Here is a 26,420-nt window from a genome sequence, read left to right on the forward strand (position 1 = left end):
CTCATGAATAAATGGATGGAATCTTAAAAAAAAATAAAAATAAGAAAGAATGGTTGTTGGGTTTTTAGTTTGTTCAGTTATTCACTGTTGTTAGGATGGAGACTTGCGGGCAGCCCCGGTGGTGCAGCAGTTTAGCACTGCCTGCAGCCCAGGGTGTGTTCCTGGAGTCCTGGGATCGAGTCCCGCATCGGGCTCCTTGCATGGAGCCTGCTTCTCCTGCCTGTGTCTCTGCCTCTCTCTCTCTCTGTATGTCTCTCACGAATAAATAAATAAAATCTTAAAAAAAAAAAAAAGGATGGAGACTTGCAAACTTCTTACATGCTGGACCAGAAACCCATGATTGTAGTTTTTATGCTGAATTCAAGAGGCCTGTGGAACATCCAAGTAGAGTTGTTACTCTACTAGTGATGCTGAATGGGGAGGGGGTGTGGTAAATGAGATTACCCAGAGACAGAGTTAATGTGGGAAGAGAAGAGGACCTAGGCAATGTCCCTGAGAAAGACCAACATTTAAGGAAGAAAAAGAAATGCTAACAAGGCAGAATAAAAATGAAACTGAGAAGGAGGAGGATAATAAGAAGAATGAGACCTTGTTGAACCAAAGGGAAGAATGTTTTAAAGATTTATTTATTTACTTCAAGAGAGAGAGGGACAGAGAGAATGTGAGCATGTGTGCAGGTTAGGACAGGAGCAGTCAGAGGAAGAGAGAGAGAATCCCAAGCAGACTCCTCATTGAGTGGGGAGCCCTACAGGGACCTCAATCCCAGGACTCTGAGATCATGACTTGAGTCAAAACCAAGAGTCAGATGCTTAACTGACTGAGCCCCCCACCCCCACCCCAGGTGCCCCTAAAAGAAGAATGTTTTCAAAGAGGGAATAGCCAACGAGAGTAAATGCTGCTGGAAGATCAGATAATTAAAGATTATCTCTTGGAGGGAGATTTTTGGTGGTTTGGCTGAAAGCATTCGAGTGGAGTGGTGTGGGCCTAATATGGATCAGAAAGAACTGAGAAGGAAAGATGAGGAAATGGAGAGAGCAGGTGAGATTAATTTTTTCAAGAAATTTCTGAGATTTGGATTTGAGGGAGTGCTTTTTCTTCTAGCAGGAGAGACTCTGGCATATACAACTGTTGACAGGAATGAGTAGAATGAGCTGGAAGAAGGAGTGATGGAAAGAAGATACAGAGGAGGGTAGGTGGCTGCTGGAGGGAAATCTCTTAGAAGGTAGGAGGATGCGAGAACCAGAGCACAGGAGGAGGGATCAGCCTTGGAGGGGAAGAGCATGTCTAATTCATTTTGACAGAAGAAAAGCAGGAAAGAATACTGTAGCTTATATATTATGTCCTTGAATCTTTACAAAACTCTCTGGGGCTGAATGCTGTTTTCCCAGTTTTTAAGTGATGTAACAGAGGCCTGGAAAAGTTAGGTCATCTTGCCCAGAGTGGCACAGGAGAACCTAGATCTTCTGACTCTGAGGTTGCCTTGAACCCCAACTGTGATACTCATTTGCCTGTGATATTTTATTTATTATTTTTCTTTTTTTATGATAGTCACACACACACACACACACACAGAGAGAGAGAGAGAGAGAGAGAGAGAGAGAAGCAGAGACACAGGCAGAGGGAGAAGCAGGCTCCATGCACCGGGAGCCCGACACAGGATTCGATCCCGGGTCTCCAGGATCACGCCCTGGGCCAAAGGCAGGCGCCAAACCGCTGCACCACCCAGGGATCCCTGCCTGTGATATTTTAAAAGCTTAAGTTCCCCATAGTAGGTGCCCTGAAGGTGACTGAAATCTAGTTGTGTCCTTGTTTTATGACTTAATAAGCAGGATGCAAAGAGCTTTTATTGCCAAGAACATGCAGTGCCATTTGGTAGAGACCTAGCTAAAGAGGCAGTCTGATTAATGTTTGACCAACTCCATACCAAAGGTCTGGCTTTTCTTTCTGAGCAAGACTTTGCTAGAATAAGCAACCTTGCTTCTGCCTCTTTGTGTGGCCCAGAAGCACCAATATGCATATCTTGTATAACTTATCTTCTTCATTCTTTCCAAAAGTTGCTACCATGTGGGTACAATGGGGTCTGTTATAGATGAGGAAACTGAGGCTCAGAGAGGTTAAGTAGCTTGCCCAAGGCCACCGAGTAGGTGGCAAAGGAAGAATTTGAACCCAAGTCTTTCTGAGTCCAAAGCTCTTGCTCTTTCAACAAAGCATTGCCATATGTAATTTTAGGAGGAGGGAGGGACCTTCTAGTTAGAGGATGAATTATAAGTGCCAACCATTTACCAAGTATTGTTCTAGGTGCTGTAGGTGTAATAAGTTAATCCCAGGGCAACCTGTGAGGCAGATTCAATTATTGTCTCCATTTTACATAGGAGAAACTGAGGCACAGAGAGGCACAAACTTACTCAAGGTCACAAAGCCTGTAAGTAGAAAAGCCAGGATTGGAACCCAGAAACTCTGGCTCCTGATTTTGGGCTATTGCTTCTCAGAAAGGGACTATTGCTTTCTAATGAGGAGAATAGACTGGATTCTCAAAGCTGATTTTCTGACTTCTTCCCTGTTACCCAATTTAGTTGACTAAAGGCATAGACTTTGGAGTCTGACCTGGATATGAATCATAGCTCTATTACTACAGTTGTAAGTCCTTGGACAAATTACTTCCCTCTTTACCCACTCAATTTCTTTGTCTGTAACACAGGCACACTGAGAATATTCAACTTAAAAAGTCTCTGTGAGGATTAAATGAGATAAAGCCTGTTAAGAGCTCAGGAAGAATGGGCAATAGACAATGGGCAATAGATGTTACCTATTCTTATCAATGTATCATGAAGTTGACCATAACCAGCAGGATTTAAGCATAGGTCTGCTTGATTCCAGAGCCCCCACATCCCCTGCAGTACCAGTTACCTCCCAAGCATCCCATTCCAGGGCTCAGCAGGCCCCTCTTGTAGACTTCTGTGATGTTGTCAGTGGACCTGTTGGTGTTTCATTCACTCAGGTGGTTCCTTTGACCCTCCCTCTTCCTGACCCACTGTGATAGCAGTCCGTGCTGAGAAGCTAGAAGCAGAACCAGACTGGGAGTTGGAGTTGGAGGAAAGAGGAGCAGAGAGAAGAGGCCAACGTCTGGTCCATGAAGTGTAAGTGCAGGTCACAAGCCTGAGCCGCAGTGTTGCCGGCAGCATCCAAAGGGAGTGTGCAAAGTCTATGGGCTACTGTCAGGTCCAAGTCAGGGTCTGGTTTAGACAAATCCTCCTATGTAATGATTTACTGCGGGTCGTCTTAAGGGGCTAGATTTTGATGATTTTGCATAGATTATGAAGGTGCATCTAATACTTCTATTTTCCACCCATTTCAAAGATTTTATTTATTTATTCATGAGAGACACACAGAGAGGCAGAGACACAGAGGGAGATGCAGGCCCCCTGTAGGGAGCCCAGTGTGGGACCCTACATCCCAGGACCCCAGGGTCACAACCTGAGCCAAAAGCAGCTTCTCAACCACTGAGCCACCCAGCTGTCCCTTTCCATCCATTTTTAAACAGTCATTGAGTCCTGTTACATTTTTAGGAAACTGTTTTTTGTCCTGGCCCCTCATTTTGAGACCTGAGAATGCCTGCTGGGAGTGCTGTTCCCCAGAAGGCTGCAGTAGTATAGAGGTTCTAGATTTCCCAGGGTGGTCTGAGAAAGCATAGATTAAGGAGAATCTGTGTTAAGAAGAGAAGTCAGAAAAAAAAATAAAAATAAAAAAACGAGAAGTCAGGATTGTTACAGGTAAACTGTGGGTGTGCTTAGGTCTTAGAGGTGAAATAGGGCCATTAGAGTGTGATCAGATGCTGGCAGGACGGGCACTGCTATGAGAGCGAGAGCCTAGAAGGTGGGGTAAATGGTGGGAGTCCAAGAGCAAGGGTGTGAGGATGCTGGGCACTTGCCATATGGCACTGTTCACGTGGCATGGGGTGAGCTCCACTGCCTAATGCAACTGGGTCCTCCAGAGTGCAGCTCACTGTAGAGGAAAGTGAACATGTGTGTGTGGGGGTGTGTCTGTGTGTGCCTGCATGTATGGGCGTCTTGGGGGAGGGGCTGTCCCAAAAGTACAGCCAAAAGGAATACCCTGGAGGAGAGAATTTTCTTTGAAGTCTTATGTTTTGTGCCGAAGATCTGTTTGTTTTCATCCAAAACTAGACAGCACTGAGTGAGTGTTCCCTACTTATGCTGTCACCTGAGTAGGCTCTCTCACTGCTCCTCATCTCAAACCCCTAAAAGCCACAGTGTGGGAAACCTGGGCTCAGGGACCTGGAGTTGGGGTACTTTGCTCCACCTTCCCACCTCATGTGCTTGGCTTATTACAATGTGTGCACTTAAAATCTTAAAAAGTCACATTGTTATGTAATTATTCAAACAGTATGTATTTACTAAAGACAGGGTAATTCTTTTTTTATATAATAAATTTATTTTTTATTAGTGTTCAATTTGCCAACATACAGAATAACACCCAGTGCTCATCCCGTCAAGTGCCCCCCCTCAGTGCCCGTCACCCATTCACCCCTACCCCCCGCCCTCCTCCCCTTCCACCACCCCTAGTTCGTTTCAAGACAGGGTAATTCTTAAAAACATTTTAAAAAAGCAATGAATTATTTTTTATTTTTATTAAATTATTTTTAAAGTAAATTTTTTTTTTTTGTACATGGATTCATATCCTATTCTCCTTCCCACTTGGTGCTTGCACAGCCTTCCATTTTTTTTTTTTTCTGGGAAGCATCCAGTTTTATCAGTTTCTTATATATTTATGCAATTATGGGCATGTATTCTCCACTATCATTTCCCCCTGAATGGGGATTTAATGGGCATACTTCCAGACAGATGTACACTATTCTGTATGTTATTTTTTGCTCAAACATCATGTCTTGTGATCGTTACAAGTCAGCATATTGAGAGCAGTTGTTTTTCATGACCGCCCAGTGAGCAGCACACTCTTAATTGGCAGGCCTCTCTCAAGTGCCTCCCATGTCTGTCATTTGTGTCAGATTAATTGTGCTGAAATGTCACTCCCTTGCTCAAACCTACCTGCTTCCCCCCCTTCCTGCATCTGACCGTATGCCCATCCCAGCCAGGCCAGGCTTCTGCTCATGCTTGCCTTTTCCAAGTTTTCTGTTCTTCTACGTTCTTGCCACCCTGCCCTGCTCAAAGTGGATCTTGCTTTCTATTCTTTTCTATCAAATCCTCTCTCCACGAACGCCCCCCGCCCCCCCGTCTCAGCACTTGACAGTGGCATTTACCACTCAGCACTCAGACTGGTCTTTGCCTCACAGGCTGTCATCTTTTTTTTTTTTTTAATCTTTTTTTTTTTAATTTTATTTATTTATGATAGTCACAGAGAGAGAGAGAGAGAGAGGCGCAGAGACATAGGCAGAGGGAGAAGCAGGCTCCATGCACCGGGAGCCTGATGTGGGATTCGACCCCGGGTCTCCAGGATCGCGCCCTGGGCCAAAGGCAGGCGCCAAACCGCTGCGCCACCCAGGGATCCCCAGGCTGTCATCTTGATATGCATAGCTCTTGTTCCACTGGACTGCAAATTCCCCCAGGCCAGTGACCACATTTTTGTTATTCGCTACTTCCCGTGGTGCTTTAAGTCACATTGTTGAAAGGAAATTTCATTACAAGAAGTCACCTGTAAAGTTGGAACAGTAATAGGACCTGATGTGAAAATGTTGGGGTCTGGGAGCAAAAGGCCAAGAAAGAATTCTTAAGGCCTTCAGTGCAAAAAAAGGACAGGACCCCTGGGCAGAGAGAGCTGCCCTGGGTAGTGAGGAGTGGGAAGGGGTTAGGGATAGCTAAGTCTCTAAGGAATTTGGAGGGAAGGTTTCCAGGACCTTGAGGGGCTACCTGTTGTTAGGAAGAGGTCATTTACTATTGTCTAGTAAATGCTTAGTCATGAGACCCTTCAGATGTATATGGTGGGCCAGATGTTTGAAGGATGATTGCTAACATATTTTCCTGGGTAGGGGGTAGGTAGAGATAAAGGAAGTTTCCAAAGTGATCTTTCTATGGTAAAGGAGACTTCCAGGATCCTGGAGGTCTGGCTAATGTCAAGCTAAGGTTACCTTTTACCTCTAGCAAAGTATTAACATTGAAGCAGTTGAGCTCCTAGAGGAATGTTACTCTGCTTGTCTCAAGTACTCTTCAGTGGGCTGTAAGTTATAAGGAAATTTAATTCTTTTCTTTTTCTTTTGTTCTCCACATCAGTATCTATTGCATAGGTCGTAAAATTTGTAAGAACGCCAAGAAACCTTTTGTGTCTGCTGACTCACCCAGAATGGGGGTGGGACAGAGCAGAATCCTCTCTACAGAGACCAAAGCTGAATCCTCCACCTCCTCCTTCTAGAAAGACAGGCTTGAGGCTAAGTGCAGCTACTGCTCATCAGAGCCTTAATGGATGTACCTAGAAGAGGTTGATGCCAACAGGCTGAACCTTTGCAGGAAGAAGCCGCAGTGCAGGGGCTGCTCATCGATTAGCTGCTTAAGTAACAGGACAGGAATTTTGCATTACTCAGCACAAGTTCTGTGATCCAGAGAGCTAACTGAAATGATTTTTCCTCCTTTGGTCAATTTTTTAAAATAAGATTTTATTTATTTATGAGAGAGAGAGGAGAGAGAGAGAGACAGAGAGAGAGAGAAAGAGAAAGGCAGAGCCCTAGGCAGAGGGAGCCCAATGCTGGACTCATCCCTGGACCTGGGATCCTGCGCTGAGCTGAAGGCAGATGCTCAACCGCTGAGCCCCCCAGGTGCCCCTAATATATTTGATATGTAATTTACCCAAACAGCACCTTGGGACAGCTGCAGAATAGGAAGAAAGAAACACAGCACTTGAGTTCACATCTTTACATTGACGCTATGGGGTTTGGGGAAGTTACTGGAGTCTTGGTTTTGCCATCTGTAATGGATGTTATAAAACCTTAAGGTTATTGTGAGAGCTAAATAAGATAATGCTTAAGTATCTCCTACAGGTCTTGCAGACCCTCAATAAATACACGTGTTCTTTTAAAAAATATTAGAATTTTGTTTTTCAGATTCCAAAAGTAGAATCATTATAGAAAATTTAGATGGGGCACCTCTGTGGCTCAGCAGTTGAGCATCTGCCTTTGGCCCAGGGCGTGATCCTGGAGTCCCGGGATCGAGTCCCACATCGGGCTCCCAGTAGGGAGCCTGTTTCTCCCTTGGCCTGTGTCTCTGCCTCTCTCTCTGTGTCTCTCATGAATAAACAAAGTCTTAAAAAAAAAAAAAAAAAGAAAAGAAAAGAAAATTTAGATGACATAGCAGTGTATAGAAAGGAAATTAAAATAATCTCATAAACTTCTTCCTGTAGACAAGTTTCCCCAGCCAGTAACTCCTATCTTAGAAACTAAAACACAGCTGGATGTATTTCCTTTAGTCTTTTGTGTGTGTGCAGACATACATATTTTTTTTCAGATTTTTAAAATTTAAATTCAATTTGCCAACATATAGTGTAACACCCAGAGCTCATCTCAAGTGCCCTTCTTAGACAGACATGCATATTTTAAAAAGAAAGGAATCCCATTATATAACAATTTTGCAACCTGCTTTACTTTACATAGACATGTCCCCATTTTTAAATATTTTTCAAAGTCGTGGTTCTCTTTCTGTTTTTTTTTTTTTTTTTTTTTTTTTTAAGATTTTATTTATTTATTCATGAGAGACACACAGAGTCAGGCAGAGGGAGAAGCAGGCTCCCTGCAGGGAGCCCGATATGGGACTCGATCCCAGGACCCCAGGATCATGACCTGAGCCAAAGGCAGATGCTCAACCATTGAGCCACTCAGGGGCCCCAAAGTTGTGGTTTTCATGGTTATACAGCATCCCAGGTACATTTATACTTATTTAACCCTATTGTTGGATCTTGAAGTTGTATTCAGGTTTTAGCTACTCTTAAGATTGCTGCATCAAATATCTTTATATCTGAATCTTTGTAATGATCTTTTGTTACTTTGTTAGGATAAATTCTCCTGGGATAGGATGTTGGGTCAAGAAAAACACATGGAAGGCCGCTGGTGCACACTGCCGATTTGCTTCCCCCAAAGGCTGTGGAAGTTACGTTCCTGTCAACAGTGACCCAGGGTGCCCACATGCCTCATCTTGCCAATGCTGTGTTGTGTTGTTTAATATTTTTGATCTGCTTTGTCTATTATCTTTCAGATTGTGTCCTCCTTGAGCAGGCGCTGGGGACATCTGCCTCTCTACATCCACCCCAGAACTTTGCTTGGTATCACTCCCATAGATAGCCTTTGTAAATAATTGCCAAATGAATGGATTCCTATCCACAATGATCCCTCTGGGGTTAAGAGCTGGAGAAGATACTTGAACAATCACTTCCAAGTTGGTCAAATTGAGAGAGAGATTTATATACTCGCACTTGGTCTCCCGTGGAGATGACTTGCATAGAAACATTAAATCACAGGTAATTGGTTCATTTTCAGAGGACCTGGATAAGGGCATGGAGTCCGAGAGAGAAAACGAGGTGTGTTTCAGGTCAGTTCTGCGGCACTTTCTGTGCTATTGGTCCTTCCTACATAACAAAAGCAGGATCTGCTTTTGTAACCCAGCCATGGAGCAAAGCAGAGTGGAACTTTCCAGAGCTTCCTCTTTCTGGATGTTGGCATAATCACAGCTTCGCCCTCTGGGAGCCATTGGGCTGCAGCTCTTGAAGCCTAGACGGCTGCTTTGGGAGGTCAGATTGTGAGGTCTGTTGTTTATATTGGCATGAGGAGCCATGCAGGGTTTTGAACCATAAATACTGCTTTTATTTTCCTTGTACTAACTCACAACTTTGTTTTGAGCAATGGGGCTAACATACGGTGTGTTTTTCTCCCCTTCTCCACCAGCTCCAACATGCTCACACATACCCAGATGATTCCTTGGCATCGGGTACTATTCTGAATGTCAGAATCTGGGGTCATCTTCTGGGAATAACACCTTGCATTAGAACTTTTTGTGATCTACATACCCACTCTGAATATGAAATGAAACTTCTGCCTTAACTCCAGAATCTCTCCTGGGCTAGTTCTCTGTTCTCAGGTAAAGAGGTTTAGAGTGTGAAAGCTTGCTGTGGACCTAGGGACATCTGAGCCCACTGTAACATCCAAGTGTTACAATTTCATTTGCTCATTTGTTAATTGACACCAATTTTATAATACTTGGTAAACACATTTACCCCAGGAGGCAGGTGGTGTGAACTAATGGGGTACACCTGGGTTGATATACATCCTGTACTCAGTTTGCTTGACTGTGATGGGTCAGTTTCTTCTCCATTCCCTGTACCTGTCAGAAGTTATCTTTCAGAAGACTTCCCTTAGAATTAAGAATCGGGGGCACCTGGGTGGCTCGGCGGTTGAGCAACCGTCTTTGGCTCAGGGCATGATCCCGGGGTCCTGGGATTGAGTCCTGCATTGGGCTCCCCGCAGGGAGCCTGCTTCTCCCTCTGCCTGTGTGTCTGCCTCTCTGTGTGTCTCTCGTGAATAAGTAAGATCTTAAAAAAAAAAAAAAAAAGAATTAAGAATCATCACTGTGGCAGACACAGTAGATCGGTCAACTCCTAATGTGCGGAGGTTGGAGAATGTGAAACTCTTATATCCCAGGCTCCCTTGAAGTTGAGGCTCTGATGTAACAAGTTCTGCTCATTAGATCTACTTCCTTGAGCCTCGGATGGAGAGCCAAGGTCTGTGTGCAAAGGGGCAGGGAAATGGGCATCTGGGTCATGTGCTTCTGGAGCTGCTGGTGGCAGCAAGGGCTTCCCAGTTCAGCAGACCGCTTCTGGAGCCAGCAGGCCCCTCGGCAGCCCGGTTCTGTGATGTGGCATCCTGGGGGTCAGTTTCTTCAGCTAGCCAACCCCCTTCCAGTTTATATCTTATAATAAATCCCTTTTTGTAAACCTGATATAACCCTGTAGCTGCAAAGCTGTGGGTTGTCTCACCTCGTTCATTTCTTGGCTGAGACAAAATAAAATGGTTGGAATTTTATCTTCCACCTTGATTTTATTACAGGCTTCTTTTCCTCAAAGCTAGATTTTGACTACCCTGTTCCCTGTTCCCTTTTGCATGCTTTTCCTTGTGATGATGGATGACTTTGTACTAAACTTTTTCCCCAGAATTATCTTGACGTGTCCAATCATAAGAACAACTGTTTCCATCTTCACTGACTTATTTAATTGGAACAATTTCATGATCCAATTCATACATCATCTTTCCATAAAGATAGAGCATCGTTATTAATAACTATATAGCACATAATGCACATAAGCCAAAACTTGTAATAGGCACAGACAGGGCTGGGAGAAACATTCTGCTGCTTTTTAAGATGTTAGTACCGGCACTTCATTTTCGACAGAAAAGGACTACCCCATTCTGTAAGTAGTACTAGCCTATTTCCTGTCACCTCAATACTGCCATGACATCTTGTGACAACTCAACGTATGTTAATGTACTGTTGTTACTGAAGCATCACACCAGACTCTGCTTTTTTGATGGTCATTCTAGGACTTATTTTTACCTGAGAGTTTGCTGAAACTGCATGAAAATTTGACTCTCACATCTCAGGTGTCCAAAGAGCTTGCTGGAAAGCCTCTGACTTAACTAGACAAGACAGTGCTCAGTAATTATTAAATTAGGATATAGTCTTGTAGTGCCATCTCTCAATCCTCGGGCTTGGGCCCCTCAGCTAGACACAGCTACAGGGCAGATCAATCAGAGAAGTCAGACTCCCAGCCTGTATGGAGAGGCTGTCCCACTTTGCCAGTTCTAAGGCATGCAGGCTCTTCAGGAATGAAGCAGGGACCAAGCATTTCTGAAGAAGGAACAAACATTCCATCTCAAGTGAGGAACTAAAAAAGAAATTTGTTTATTGAGGGTAAGAGGATGCAATAAGCAATATAAAAATCAAAAGCTTATCTGGCTTTCTTTTACAGACTTTTCTTTCTCTGCTTCTCAAATGGGGGTTGGATTTTATTTGTACATTTTCTGAGGGTCCTGATCTGCTCATGGAATCCTTTATACAGGGGGAAGCTGTGGGACAGATTCCTTGAGACCCTTTGGGACACCTCACTCCGGGCGGAGTGTTGCTCAATGGTGCCTATTTCTTGCCCTTCTGCTTCATGTGTATTACAAAATAGTCATTGCATGCAATGGTGAGCCCAGCAATTAGTGAAAAGAAGCTCTGGAAGCCCACTTTGCCATCTCGGCACTGGTCGAGGTCCTTCATTATTTTGTCCACGGCCAGAGGGTCTTTTTGATTCTGAAAAAAAAAAAAAGAACAAAGGTAAGAAGTATCAGTCAATGGTTACTTTGACAAGCTTCTCTGATTTACTGACAGCCATTAATATAATCTTCCAATTATCTGAACTCGTTTTAGTTGTAAGTGATCTTTAGAGGTTACCTAAATGTACTTTTCTGCCTTGAGAGAGGATTTCAGTAAATTCATATATTAAGCCAGGAAAAAGTTTCTGTGGTCCTTTCATATAATCATTGGGATCTTAGGAACTGCCTATTTCTAAAAAGAGGAGATTCATGTCAGAGAAGCCAGACCTGGCCGCCTAATTCTCAGTTCACTGTGTCTCCCACTGTGAACCTGGCATGACCCGCTCACTTGTGTGGCTTCTAGTTCAGGGGTTTCCACAATTTTAAAAAATCACAGGCCTCTGCCTAAGAACCACCCTAAACTCCCCATTTTGTAGTGTCAGCCAACATTCTCTTAACAAGCACCTATTTCTGATAGTGTGGTCAAATCCTCGGAAAAGGAAACTCCTTAAGAAAAGATCTAGTAAGATAATTTAGGGCATAAGTTTCAGATCCCTCCTTTTCCTAGGAAGGACGGTAAGAAGCGGGAAGAGTGGTTGCTCCTACAGGGCCCAGACCATTGGCCAGGGAGGGAAATGTGGGCCTCTGGAGGTGCTAACGTGTTCAGGCAAAGTCTCTAATGCCACTGCTTGTGTCTGTGAGGGAGGGAGCTCACACCCAGTGAGTTTGTGTGTCTCAGGTGTGCTGGATGTTTCCATACTGCACCCCAAAGCCCCTGATGACAAAGCAGCAGCATTTCCTACTTGAGTACCATAAGCTCCACCTGAAGCCATCACCTACAGCCCACTGTGTGGCTGCCTCCACTTCAGGTGGGCTTCCGTTAATTCTGGCTTCACTGCCAACTTCCTGCCTGTGGTCAGAAGTGAAATTTGAATAACACAGGGGGTCAGCTTTAGAAACAGAATGCTGTCAGTGTAGCAAGTGTGGGTGTGGAATTACGGAATTGTGACCCACAGCGAGGATAAATTACATTGCCATGCTTGGTGCTCCGTTCTACACACACTCTTTATGTTTCTCATGCCATGAAGTCTTCAGGGGGAAAGGCCTCATGTTATATTCATCCTGGCTTCTACTTTCATACAACAGCACAATTAACCAGGGTTTAGTACATGGAGAATGTGTTTGTGTGATGGGCAGGCCCATAATGAATACATGCCTCTGCATTTTATGCTCCTAGAAGGATCACAGCAAGTGGAAGAGTGGAGGTAATCATGTCCAGCCCTCTCATTACAGGGGCAGGAACTGAGGCCCTGAAAGCCAAAGCAATCTGCCCAGTGTTAGGGCAAAGCTAGATCTTAAACCTCCTGGTCTGGGGCTGTATCAGAGGATGTACAAAAGCAGAGCAACCACATATTCTAACTCCTTCTCGGATAGCATTGTGGTAACTGCAGCTGTAAGACCAGAGCGAGGCTGTCTGTATTTGTTTACTCAACTGGTATTGGTGACATGTGAATCAGAGTGTACTGTAAAACCCCGTGTTTACTAAGTTGGGAGTCAGAGGCTTGACTAAAGTGCTAACCAGCAGGCAGATGACAAGAGACAGGACTAGCCTTTTACCATCATCTCCCTTCACCCTGTTAGAGGCTAATGCAGTTTCTATACCACACACAGTAATGATCCTTTTAAATGACCCTGGTAGTAGCAGGGAAAGAGGGGCTCACATTTCACGCTGTTTGTCAAGCAGTGTTTCACCTTCAGTTAAATCCAACAACCATGTCCTGAAGTTGTCCAGTAAAAGGACAACTGTGCCTTGTGGGCTAATGTCCTGAGTGAGGTGTCTGAACTGAGGGCAGGGTCCCCTCCTAGCCCTAATGGGTCCCTCGGTTTGTGGGACTCAGGCTAAGCTCCTGAATTCTCACTGCATTTTCAATGTGGAAAGCAGTTCTTTCTGGAGTCATGCTTGGGTCTCATTCAGCGGATGCTCGACACCTTTCCTTTATAGATTACAGTAGGAAGGATATTTTTAAAAAGCCTTTATCTGAAGGGATTTAAGAAGAGATGCAAGTTGCTCAAAGTGGATGTGGCCATGATATGGCATCTCCAATGCCAGGTTCATGACCCGAGGTAGCCACGTCCTGGTTGATGATTCTTTGGCAAGAGGCCTTTCTTCTTTGTCTCTGTCTCAATGGATGCAGGTAACTCCAGCTTGTCTTGTGGTTGTGTGCAGCCTTATTTCACTGCCAAACTATAAGCTCCTTGAGGGCAGGGACTTCTCTACCATCTGCTTCCTGTACGATATCTTAGAAACAGTAGGCACTCAATAATGTCTAATAGATAAATGAACAAAGACACCTTTCTGCTAGTGGCCTCTAGAAGGAAGGGATGGAAGTCAAAAGGAAAAGCAACCAGGCCATACAAGCTCTGGTTTTCATGTCTGGTTCTCTCTGGGCCTCTCAGCACTTACTTCCAAAAATCCTGGGAATTCCTTTTCCATGAGTACTCTCAGGTCTTCCTTTGTCAAGTATCCTTTATCCCCAGCAAACTTGTGAAACGTGAACATCATGGTTTCCATGGCATGTTCCATTTGAGATGGCATCTTGGTGAGGTCTGTTGAAACCTTTTAAAAGACATAAAGAAAGAGTTTATGGAACTTTTAAGCCACACGTATTGCCAGTCTTCTGTGTGTAAATGGAAGGGAAATGATTAGGTCACTCATGTAACCCTTTCTGGCTCTAAAGTCCAATGAATTGAAGGTGAGACCCAGTTCGCCCCAGGTGTTGGGCCTGCTGCTGATGGAAATGGGTGCCTCAGGTATTTGTGCTGACCTTCTAGGAATATGTCTAGCTGCCCACTCATTCTGCATAAATCACCTAATGAGGAATAAAAACTCTAATCACTTGGTCAGTGTCCCTCTTCTTAACTGACAGAGCATCTACTGAAAGAGGAGAGGTTTCATCTTTTCTCTTGGCATGGGTAAATGGGGCTCTTAGATGTCTCTGAATACCAACAACCCACACAGTCACGCCTGGTTAATATTGAAAACTTCAACCCTCCAAGCTTAACTAGGTAACCTGATTCATTGTAAGTCTAGGTTTAGAAATCTGCTAACAGGGTGCCTGGGTGGCACAGTTGGTTGAATGTCTAATTCTTGGTTTTGGCTCAGGTTGTGATCTCAGGGTCGTGAGATTGAGTACAGCTCAACACGGAGTCGTCTTAACATTCTCTCTCCCTCCACAACACCCCCCATACCAGGCACATACTCTCTCTCTCTAGAAGGAAAAAAAGAAAAATAGAAACCAGCTTACAAATGAATTTTGTCTGCTGGGTGTGTATTCTTTACTAAAGGTCTGAACCTGTTATTGATTGCAATGCAGACATCTGCATCTTTGGTAGTAAAATGCAGTTTCTCAAAGCTACCCACAGCTCATGATCTAGTTTCTTGAAAAGGAACAAGTAACGGTATATCCTAACTCCTTTGGGGACCTGGTTTTTGGCAGGAAGGACAGAAGAGCCACTCAGTCTGAGGCACAGCGGGAGAGCAAGAACTTTCCATAAGAATCTGTCTAAAAGGAGGGAAAGGGGGGATCCCTGGGTGGCTCAGCAGTTTAGCGCCTGCCTTCGGCCCAGGGTGTGATCCTGGAGTCCCTAGATCGAGTCCCACATCGGGTTCCCTGCATGGAGCCTGTTCCTCCCTCTGCCTGGGTCTCTGCTTCTCTCTCTCTCTCTCTGTATCTCTCATGAATGAATAAATAAAATCTTTTGTTTAAAAAAAAAGGAGGGAAAGGAAACGTGTCAGATCATTATATTCAGGTGTAATGATCTGCAGGCATGTATCATATTGAGACCCAGTGCCTGATACTTAATAGGAGCTCACTAGATCATGGCTTGATTGGAAGGAAGCTTTGGTCAGAGCACAGTTTTGGCTAACATCACTTAAGATCACATTAGTGGAGAGAAATCAGGTGAACTTGAATGGAGACTGTAGCATACCATTCCAAGAACAAACAAAAAACAAAAGCCCCCCAAACCCTGCCTCTCAAGAATAGGTTTTGAGCACAGACTGAAGGAGAGGCTGGCACTTTCCCCTCTGCTGTAAGAGTGCCAAAAGAAAGCAGAAACAGGTTTTGGGTCTGGTTCCTGCTACTGACATATCTGTGTTCAACACAGATTTCTAAATGCTAGCTTTTACAGTGTAGAAGGTGGCGCTAGTTGGTGACCACGGAGATTGAGCAATTATACTTACGAACTGTGAATTCTACCCCCTTAATCCCCAGAAAAGTGCAGGAACCAGCATGCCAAAAAATGTGCTACTCTAGAGAATGCTACTTGCCAGAATCTGGTATGATTCATCTGGAAGGCAGTTCTCTTGGAGACATCAGCAAATTAATGCTTCAAGGTCCACTGTGAGATGAATTCCAGGGGAGCCACACCCTTTCCCTCCTTTCCTACACAGCCCGTGTGTGTGTGTGTGTGTGTGTGTGTGTGTGTGTGTCTGTGTGTTTAAAGACTTATTTATCTTAGGCGGGGGAGGGGGAGAGGGAGAGAGAGAATCCCAAGCAGACTTCCCACTGAGCAGTGTTCAGAGCCAGAAGAGAGGAGAGGGGCTGGATTGCATGGCCTTGAGATCATGACTTAAGCTGAAATCAAGAGTCAGATGCTTAACCAACTGACCGACCCACCCAGGTCCTCCAGCCCATGTGGTTTTAGATGGCAACCCACAGTGCTTAGATGGAGTTGCCCTTACCTGGATGGTTCTGGAAGTCCAACAATTTAAGAGAACTGAACTGAACGAGTCACCTATGAGAAAAAGATATGGGATCCCACCATAGTTCTGAAACAGCTCAGGAAAAGAGTCAGTAACCAGAGGTATAAAAATACCTGTGTCTAAGCTCAGAGAGGTGGAGTACTTCACAACCAATGCCCAAAGATCCCCAAAATTGGTACTGGCTGCCAGACACCCATTTCCCCCAATTCACAGAGCAGAAGGAAAGTGCACCTCAAAGCCAAAGAAGAAAGAGGACACAGCAGGGAAAGGAATCCTGTAACAGGAGAACAGGCTCATTTAGGAACTTCTAAGAAATAGAAGTTATGGGGCGCCTGGATGGCTCAACTGGTTAAGCATCTGCCTTTGGCTCAGGTCATGATCCTAGGATGGAGTCCTGTGTCAGGCTCCGTGCATCGGGAGTCTGCTTCCCCCTCTGCCTCTGCTGCTCCCCTGCTTGTGCTCTATCAAATGAATAAATAAAATCTCAAAAAAAGAAAAAAGAAATAGAAGTTGTAAGCAGGAAACCTTGACCACCCTTGAATATCTTCTTCAAGAGAGTGAGGTCAGTCTCAACTGAGTGAACGCTCAGGTCTCAGGTCATTCCAATCCCACCCCTCCTTGTCCACATTCATTATGAAGCTTTTCTCTCTGAAGCCACATGCCTGCCCCCCACTGGGTCCCCATCTCCTCCCCACTCTGTTTTAACAAATGGGCCATAAGTGCAGCAGCCAGCTGACTCTTTATTTGTCAGGGAGACCTTCTGAAATAACAACACAGAAACATGACTAGCCAGGAATCTAAATTCATGGAGGTGAATGGCTTTGAAAACCAGAGGTAATGTCCACAGTCTCATCAGGAACCAATGCCCAGAGAGCACTGACCAGGGCTATGAGCAAATTATTGTTTTTTTTTTTTTTTAAGATTGTATTTATTTATTTGACAGAGAGAGGAGAAAGCGCATGAGTGGGTGGTAGGGGCAGAGAGGAAGGGAGAAGCAGACTCCCCACTGAGCAGGGAGCCCACTGATGTGGGGCTTTGGGGCTTGAACCCAAGACCCTGGGAACGTGACCTGAACCAAAGGCTTAACCAACAGAGCCACCCAAGCGCCCCTGTTTTAAAGAAGCCGGTGTACTAGTTTTAAAGACAGATGAAGGAAAAGGTGGAAAAGCTGTGATTAGAACTGTTCTCTTAGCTAGTGGATGAGTCACGGAGCTCTTCCTCAAGTGCGGTAGTTGCCCCACTGAGTCAGTGGCCCTCCCATCTTAGGTGGGGCAGACTGTAGGTCTGACTGTTGGTTGCTCAAGAAGCCAAGTGCAAGGACCCGAATCTGAATCCATCCCCTCAATCACCCGACATGCTCTGCTCCATTTTCACTGGGGTGTCCTTGGGCCTGGGGCTAAGAGGTGGAGCATCCTCTCTGCACCAGGGACAACCTAGTCCTGCACCTGAAACACTCAATACATTTAATCATTTCCCTGTCTCTCTCTCAAACTTAAGATCCTCTAGGTTAAGAACTGTGAATTAGGGATCCCTGGTTTGGCGCCTGCCTTTGGCTCAGGGCGCGATCCTGGAGACCCGGGATCGAATCCCACATCGGGCTTCCGGTGCATGGAGCCTGCTTCTCCCTCTGCCTGTGTCTCTGCCTCTCTCTCTCTCTCTGTGACTATCATAAATAAATAAAAATTAAAAAAAAAAAAAAAAAAAGAACTGTGAATTATTCTGTTCTATGAACCACAAAATAAGAATTTGCTAAGTGAGTGAATGAATAAATCAGATAAGCCCTTTGGCAGGACCTGCTGAAGTGCAGGTGTGGCTATCCAGGTCTGGACTGAAAACCTTGTAGTTCAGAGCTCAGCAGAAGGATGTGAAGCTGGAAGAGCTGGGGAAGAGGCCCACAGGGGGTGCCTGTGAGTAGAACAGAGGATACAGAAGAAGGCACATTTCATGGGTGCCGGAAAAAAAATGTGTCCTGCTAAACAGGTCTGGCCAGCCCCTGAACATGACTTTTCTTTCTCTTCTCACTCTTGCTGTTTTCTTGTGTTTGGATTCTCACTATGAGCTGAACAGGCTGTTAACTACCTCATCATTCTCATATTTTTCATTGAGTCATTTTATTCTGATGTCTGTGTATCCTCCCTGTTTCCCAGGGTGAGAGGTTTTTAAGGTGGAGGCTCAGAACTCTGTAGTGTTCTCTGTGTAGTTTTCTCTATAGAGAAGAATTCTGGACTTCACAAATTTAGTTACAGTGGTGGGAATTAAATTTTCCATCTGGTCTTCCTGCACTGGGCACCTGCTGTGCACGGCCTGATGTTAGGCAGGCAAGCACACACACACACACAAACACACACACACACACACACGTGTGTGCGTGGGTGTCTCTCCCTCTCCATGGTGCCTGTCTTTGGGGAGTTCATTCTAGTTAATTGTGTTTCTGATTCTTTCCCCACTAGGTTGTGGGTTCCTTGAGCAGCCTGCCCTCCCACAGCCTGCTGAATAAATTGGTAAGAATGAAATTGACAATACTGTACATTTTAATTCTCCTGGTGGTAGTAGGGAGCAGGAGGCCTCCTTAGAAAATTGTCTGCTCCTGAGCAATCCCAAATGTTTGCTCTGGACCCCTGCCCAGATCCAAACTGTAATTTCAAAAAGGACACTTCTAAAGAGCAGGAGGTCTGCTTTACTTTGCTCTTCTGTGTCTTATCCATATCCTAGTTCTCTTACAGCCCACCCAGAAAATAATGGGCAGAGTGTCAGTAAAAACAAACATCTGTTATTTAAAAATGTGTTTGAGGTTTCCTTCCTTTTACTTTGGAGATTTTGAAAAGAAAAAAAAAATTGTTTTAATTGAACACAGAAAGTATTCTTGAATTTGATCCCTAAAGAGATTTCAGAAGAAATGGATCTGGATCCAGGCTGTCTCCCCCACCTTTTCCCAAACATAAAACTTGCTCACTAAAAAAGTAGGCAGCAAAGAAAAAGTTCCAGATGCAATGCAATAGGAAGAATCAGAAGCCTTCTCTACTCCAGTGGAGCACATCCACTTTTCCTTGAAGAGTTGTCAGATGTCAGCCTGAACTGGCAAACATTAGCCATTGTGAAAACAGCGATTTAATCCATTGGTGGGTTGAGAGGTAGTTATTTAGTGAAGGGGTAGAAAGTGCTGAAAATTGTTTAAAATTAAGGAAATTCATTCTTGTTGCTTTTCTTATGCGATTCCTAAATTGTTGAATCCTCAGGAAAATGAAAAGCTTGAAGAAAGATGCCAAAACTTTGTTCCAGCTTTCCGAGCACTCAGAGTGCTAATTTATACATCATAACCCTGAAAAGATTCCATTGTTTTCCTCAACTTTGAAAGACTGGGCTATGTCCAAGGGCGTATCAAGTGGGTAGTGCTCGAAAAGCAAGCCACATTTTTGGAACTCTCATTGGAAACCATGGAGTTTCAATGAGAAAACTCCATGTGTCAGCTCCACCCAGCCCAAGGCCTGACTTCACTGGGGTGGCTGCTGGAGAGGCTGGTCCAAGGCCAGACATGGGAGGGAAAGGCCCATCTGATATTGTTTGCAGGAAAAGCCAGGGAAGAGCATCACCTAGAAATTGGGTGTATTTATGTCCAGCACACCCTGAAGAAAACTTGAAGAACCAAGGACTCTGATGAAGAAAGTATCTTGTGGCTGTCAAGGAAGGCATATGCCATTGAGGAGACATGATTACATAGAAACAGGATAGGAATCTGCGGGGGCAGGGCGGATGAAGAACTTTCACGAGTTATATGAATTCATTTCTGCCCCAGCCTCTGGTAGTATCTTTTGCAATTTGCTGAAACATGTTGGAGGCAAAGATCACTGTCAGGGTGTTTCCAAGCGCCTGGCCTCACCTGAAGGGCATAAAAATCCACTGCGGTAGTTTGAAACTCAAGCTGCAGGAAGGGCAGGGGTGGGGACCTGCAGCAAATGCTAAAAACATCTTAGCGGGAAGAGCTACCTCACAAGCAGAGCAGAGGCAGACTGCCAGAAGGCCGGTCACTCCACAGAGGTGTCTCACCAGGGACCTGCCAATCCAGTTGCTGCCCTCACCCACAGCTCGGTCAAGAAACCTCTCCGGATAGCTGGCCAGTCCTGGTGTGACTCACTTCCTCTTGGAAAATGCCCTCTGAGATGGCACAGTTCCCCTCTTCCTTCGGGGAGTGTTCTGTCCCAACCATCTGCAGAGAGTATCTGGAACCCTTGGGAGCCACACCCGCATGGTCTCAGAGCTGAGTCACAGGGCTGCACTAGGAGAGTCTGGAGCCCTTTGTGAGGCACCAGACCCTGCACGGTGCTCCCAGCTCCCCGGGGTCGGGAAGGGAGGAGGGTGGGCTTACTGTACGTCAGTGTCTGGCCCGGGGCTCTGCTCTGTCTAGTTTATAAACTGCTCAGCTTCCCTCACCAGCCCCACCCACCCAACACAGCAGAGTCCTGGAGGCTAACTGGACAGTTAGCAGTGTCCAGGGCTGCATGAAGCCCCCATGCCTTCAGCTAAGCTCAAGCTGTGACTCGGGACCAACGGACCAACGGACCGCCTCCGTGTCCTTGCCCTGGGCCAGGTTAATCTGGGCTGAGAGGTCTTTCGTCAAGGCTGCTCTTCCCCACTTTATAGTCCCCACTAGTTTAATCAAGAGGCAAGCAGGGAATCCTTTGGGCGGAGAAATCCCTTCCTACATTCATTCCCCCGCGCACCACCGCCCGCTAGCCGAGCTTTACAAAGAGCGCAAACGCACCTGCAGACACGCGACAGGAAGCCCAACCTGAAGCGCGCAGGCGAGGGCCAGAGCAGTGAGCGCCCCCGGACGCACCCGCCAGCCGCCGGCGCGCCCCGCTCGGAGCCCGAGGCCTCGCCCATCTGGACAGAGGTCAGCCTGCAGCCGGGGCGCAGGGAGACGTGCCGGCCAGGACCGCGGGAGGAGCGGGCTTTCGGATGACTGGGGAGCCTCGTGGCTAAGCAGGAAGAAGGGAGGGGGGACAGAGACGGAAAGAGGCCGCGGGGCGCCGACCCCCCGAGCAGCCCGCCGGGACCCGCGCAGGGGCGCCGCCCGCCTCGCCGGGGGCCGGAGCCGGGGTCGGGGGCCGGGGGGCGGGATGGCCACGCGCCGAGCCCGGCAGCCGAGGGGGGCTCCGGGCGCCAGGTCGCGGCGGGGGCGGCCCGGGTGCGGCGGGCGGGACTCACCTTGGCGCGAGGCGCGGCGGGACGCTCGGCTGGCGGGGACCCTCGGCCAGTGAGCGGAGCGCGGCGGGCGGGAGCCTTAGTACGCGCGGGGGAGGGGGGAGGCGGGAGGAGCCTGGGCCGGTGTCCGTGCGCGCTCACCCCACCCCTTCCCCGCCCGCCCTTCCTGTCACCCCCCGCCCCCGCCCCCGCCCCCGCCCACCTCGGCCGGGAGCCCTGCTCCGAACGTCTCCTCCTCCTCGGGGGCCCGCGGATGTTTCCCGACACCCCACCCCGGGCCGTGCCCTTCCCCTCGGGTTGGTTTTGGAGAGAAACGCGCAGGGACCTCGGAGCCCCGTCGTCCTGCGGCGGAGCGGGCGGGCGTGCTGGCTCCACCCGGATGGGGGCGGCCGTTGGGGCCCCGCTGCTCGAGGAATTCATTTCCAGCTGGTGCTGCGGGAGTACTAACTACCGCCCAGGCCTCGGGGTTCTCCGGGGAGGCCCGGGCGCCAGTGCGCAGGGCCCTCCCGGTGGCTGGTGCCCTGGTCGGCCTGTATCCGCCGGCGGCTTCCCCCCCGCGGGGGGGATGGACCCTGCTGTTTGCTCTGTCGGCTCCACACACACCCTTTGTGGCTCAAGGGCTGTACCCCTCCGTGTGTATGCGTTCAGCCTCACTTTTGTAATCCACAAAGACCAAAGTTTCTAAGCCTCTTTTTTTGTCCTCTCATTGGCCTGTTTGGTTCTCCAAGCCCTGAAGGAAAACTTGTTTCCTAGTGAATGCATCGCGTTTCCCTCCTCCTCCCATTTATTTTAACTGGGGTTTAGGGTTAAATGCAAACTACTAGCAGCTGTTGGTGGAATAGGGCCCAGTCCCAAGTGCTGGGTTTTCCTTTGTTCCCAGGGGAGGTCCTGAGAGCAGTGGAGTGAGTGATCCCAAAGGAATGAATAGACTGGGGTAACCCTCCAACTGCCACCACGTGACTAATCTTGGCTCTCGCTAGGAAAACCCAATTTGCACTTCAGCTCTCACTCATAACTGGGTTCCTGCAGCCCTGGTGGTGACTGTTCATGGGAGCAGTTCCTCAAAATCTTGCCATATACTTTCCGAGTTTTTCCCTTTTCCCAGGTCCCAGGTTACAGTGAAGAGTGGAGAAAATCCTGGATCCTTTTAGTCCCAGAGAAGATGCAACTGGTTATCGAATGAGAACACTTGACTTTGTATATGCCTTACTTGATCTCTTCATCTGATCCATAATGCTTTAGAAATGCTTACCGTATGTGGTAGCCACGGGGATTCAGAGTTTCTTCCCTCAAAGAGCTTCAAATCTTGTCGGAAGGAGCACCTGGAAGGCTCAGTGGGTTAAGCGTCTGCCCTCCACCTCAGGTCATGATCCCTGGTCCTGGTATCAAGCCCTGCATGGGGCTCCCTGCTCATGGGAGAGCGTGCTTCTCCCTCTCTTTCTGCCTCTCCTCCCCTGTGTCCTCTCTCAAATAAATAAAATAAATAAATAAATAATAATAAATAAATACAAACAAACAAATAAATAAATAAATAAAATCTTAAAAAAAATCTTGTTGGAAGATACGTAGGCAAACAAAATCCAGTGGTCCTGGGGTGGGTGGCTCAGTTGGTTAAGTGGCTGCCTTGGGCTCAGGTCATGATCTCAGGTCATGATTTCAGGGTCCTGGGATTGACCCCTGGAGGTTTCTGCTCAGCAGGGAGCCTGCTTCTCCCTCTCCTGCTGTTTCTCCTGCTTGTGTGCACTCTCTCTCTCTGTCAAATAAATAAAATCTTAAAAATCCAGTGCCCCCAGTGAATGGTGTAGGACCCTAGGGGATACTTTGAGACTGTTGACTCTTGGAGTGGTCACAGAGCAATTCCTAGAGAAAGCAACACTTGATAGATGTTTTAAAAGTAACAATGACACTTATTGTAACTTTTAAATCTGATTATAAAAAAGGTTACATTCTTGTCATAGGTTTGGAAAATATACCAATGTATGAGAAAGAAAACAGTTATTTGTAAAAGATAAACACTTTTATGTTTTCTAGTCTTTTTGTACATCTAGTCTTTTTATAATGTATAAAAATTGTGTGTGTGTGTGTATACAAATGTATAATTTGAGGATTTGTAGAGAGGGAGGGAGATTTTTAAAAATTGAATCCAGAGGGCATTCTCAAATGATCCCTAAAGCAAATTCAGAAAAAAATGAGTTGAAGCAGTGCAATGGATCTGGATCCAGGCTGTCTCTCCCACCTTTCCCCAAATATAAAATTTGCTCACTAAAAAAGAAGGCAGCAAAGAAAAAGTTCCAGATGCAATGCAATAGGAAGAAAGAACTCAGAAGCCTTCTCTACCCCAGTGGAGCACATCTACTTTTCCTTGAAGAGTTGTCAGCCATCAGTCTGAATTGGCAAACAGTAGCCATTTAATCCATTGGTGGCTATCACCAATTTTCACAATCGCTGTGAAAATAGCGATTTAATCCATTGGTGGGTTGGGAGGTAGTTATTTAGTGAAGGGGTAGGAGGTGCTGAAGATTGTCAAAAATAAGTCATTTTTTTTTGCTTTTGATATGAGATTTTTAAATTGTGATCACACTGATTATAGAATTATATGTTCTATTTTTGTTCATAATATTTTATCTTTTATCTTTTTCTCTTCCTTCCTTCCTTTCTTTCCTATTTTTTTGTCATTAAATATTTATCAAGAACATGGTTATTCATTCACTCATTCTTTTTTCCCTATTCAAACTACACAGTTTCTCTTCTCTCTTCTCCTGGCTGCTGGTGCCAACTCTGAGGCCTCCTATGTCCTAGTAGCTGTGGCACCAAAGATGGAGGGAACCTGGGTTTCTGAAACACTGTTGAGTGCTGAGGATGTGGTGGTGAAAATGGTCAGTAGGATGGCCACTATCTGTGCCTTCGTGTAGGTATTTAGGATTTTGTACTGGTAGGTCCATAATGTCCTAAGTATCTGCCTTGCTTATGATCTCCCTCTAGAAGAGGTGATGCCAGGCAGTTCTTTCTTGAGAAAGTAGTTATGCCTGGTAAACCAAATGCATACAGTGGATCCAGCTCTGTATCCCTAGTGCCAACCAGTCGGATGAAGCAGCAATGCCTGAGCCAGAGCTGCCCAGCAAGGGTGGTAGGGCCAGGGGAAGGGGAGCTGCACAAAAAGGAACAGAATGGCCATGTGGATATCAATAAAAGAAAATCTTGTTTAAAATGAAGTCAGGAAGCCAGCGGGGAGCACTCTCATGCCCTCGCACTCACCAGCTGCAGACCCCACAGGAAGAGAGAACTTGCAGGTAGATACTAAGTTATTACCCAGGCAGGACGGAGGAAGGCTTGCTAGCACAGTCCAGCCAATGAGAGATGGTCTGGGCCCAGCAAATGAAAAGCCACTTGCCCTTCAAATTCCCAGTTAACTTACATGGACTCTACTGTTTCTTTTTTTTTTTTTAAGATTTTATTTATTTATTCATGATAGTCACAGAGAGAGAGAGACAGAGAGGCAGAGACACAGACAGAGGGAGAAGCAGGCTCCATGCAGAGAGCCCGATGCAGGATTCGATCCCGGGTCTCCAGGATCGCGCCCTGGGTCAAAGGCAGGCGCCAAACTGCTGCGCCACCCAGGGATCCCTGACTCTACTGTTTCTAATGGTACCTCTGAACTTCCAGTTTCCTCTATAAAAGAGCGGTCTTTTTTTTGTTCTGACTTGCCTATGTTTGTTTGTTGCAGTTTGTAATTCTCTGCTGTTCCCAAATAAACTCATATTTGCTGGTAAAATAAAAGCCTGGAGCAAAGAGAAGGCAATATTTCAGCTCTCCATCCGGCCTATGGTATGTTCTAGTATACTAAATGCTAGGAGCAGAGGGCATTGTTACACTACTGAGGCAGTAGGGGGTATTGTCCTTCTTTTCAGTGTGGAAACAAAACCTGTTATCTAGTGATTCTTGACTTTTTGGGGTTTGTAGCTGCAGTTCAGAGGGTGGCCTGTTCACCAGAAAGGTGTGTTCTTCCCGTCAGAGTAGAGAGGTATAAGCTGGCTGTGGCTGCTCAGCCAAAATTATGTTCCTAGCACCTCTTTTAAAAAATTATTTATTTATTTATTCATGAGAGACAGAGAGAGAGGCGGAGACCCAGGCAGAGGGAGAAGCAGGCTCCATGCAGGGAGCCCGATGCAGGAGCAATCCTAGGACTCCAGGATCACACCCTGAGCCAAAGGCAGATGCTCAACCACGGAGCCACCCAGGCGTCCCATGTTCCTAGCACCTCCTGCACTTAGGTGAGACTCTGACCAGTCACCAACTGAATGGAATTGGAAGTGATGTATATGAGGTGACTTTACCACATTTTTCTTTCTGTCTTTTAGACTCTTAGTCTTTAGGTTGGAAGAATTACAGCTGGAAGGAGCCTGAGTTACTAAATCACTGAGTGGAGGAAAGCCACCTGCTAATCAGGCACAGCTTCGTTGGAATAGCTATGTGGGTGAGAAAGAAAACTCTGGAATTGTGGGGTTTATTTGTTACAGCATAACCCTGACAAATAGAATGGCATTCTTTTGAGTGCTAGTAAGTTTGACAGCATACTCAGAAAGCTTAAGTTGCACACATAAGAATTACACTATTACGCTTATTGCACTTCAGCGTTGTGGCACTTTGAGAAGAACCAGATTTCCTCCCTGAGACTCTCTTAGATACTCATGAGGCATAGTTCTCGTAGGTCTGGCAAATGGATCCATCTCTTTCTTTTTCTTTTTCTTTTTCTCTTTCTTTCTTTCTTTCTTTCTTTCTTTCTTCTTCTCTCTCTCTCTCTCTCTTTCTTTCTTAAAAAAAATTTTATTTGACAGAGAGAGAGAGAGAGCACAAGTAGACAGAGAGGCAGGCAGAGAAGCAGACTCCCCACTGAGCAGGGAGCCTGGTGTGGGGCTCAGTCCCAGAACCCTGGGATCATGAGCCGAAGGCAGACTCTTTAACCCACTGAGCCACCCGGGGGCCTCACCTTTTTTGTTTCTTCGTGTGTATCAATTTGTGCCTTTGGCACACAGAAACTATGTGCAGCCTAGTTCAACCTTCTGTTTGCCCAGAAATTATGTTACTGGTGTGAATCATAGTTGTAGCAAAAGGACATTTTATCTGTCAATGAGGGAGCCCTAGTAGGGAGTC

General features: G+C 46.2%; 1 protein-coding gene and 1 long non-coding RNA gene across 4 annotated transcripts; one reads left to right on the forward strand and one right to left on the reverse strand.

Moving 5' to 3' along the window:
- Positions 1-10,878: 10,878 nt before the first annotated feature.
- Positions 10,879-21,398, reverse strand: S100A10 (S100 calcium binding protein A10). 3 transcript variants are annotated; one of them, XM_055312669.1, is made up of 4 exons: positions 21,273-21,335; positions 16,047-16,099; positions 13,767-13,919; positions 10,879-11,300 (listed from the first exon to the last, which is right to left on the reverse strand). In XM_055312669.1, exons 3-4 carry the CDS (start codon positions 13,896-13,898, stop codon positions 11,139-11,141), a joined length of 294 nt encoding a protein of 97 aa, XP_055168644.1. In that variant the 5' UTR covers positions 13,899-13,919; positions 16,047-16,099; positions 21,273-21,335; the 3' UTR covers positions 10,879-11,138. The 3 variants fall into 3 exon arrangements, with proteins under 3 accessions (XP_055168644.1, XP_055168642.1, XP_055168645.1); XM_055312667.1 differs by lacking the exon at positions 16,047-16,099 and having other exon boundaries at positions 21,273-21,398; XM_055312670.1 differs by lacking the exons at positions 16,047-16,099; positions 21,273-21,335 and adding an exon at positions 20,827-20,849.
- LOC129501503 (uncharacterized) lies at positions 20,889-26,037 on the forward strand. The gene is made up of 4 exons (XR_008662748.1): positions 20,889-20,958; positions 24,994-25,094; positions 25,375-25,540; positions 25,628-26,037. It is a non-coding gene; the product is annotated as an uncharacterized LOC129501503 (long non-coding RNA).
- Positions 26,038-26,420: the final 383 nt, after the last annotated feature.

This window comes from Nyctereutes procyonoides, unplaced genomic scaffold (assembly GCF_905146905.1).
Source record: "Nyctereutes procyonoides isolate TBG_1078 unplaced genomic scaffold, NYPRO_anot_genome, whole genome shotgun sequence".
NCBI lineage: Eukaryota > Metazoa > Chordata > Mammalia > Carnivora > Canidae > Nyctereutes > Nyctereutes procyonoides.

Bases quoted from the DNA above. Each gene is read 5' to 3' on its own strand.
- S100A10 (XM_055312667.1), bottom strand. From the start codon at position 13,898: ATGCCATCTCAAATGGAACATGCCATGGAAACCATGATGTTCACGTTT. The intron at 11,301-13,766 runs GTAAGTGCTGAG...TTTTTTTTTCAG, and splicing joins AATTCCCAGGATTTTTGGAA to AATCAAAAAGACCCTCTGGC.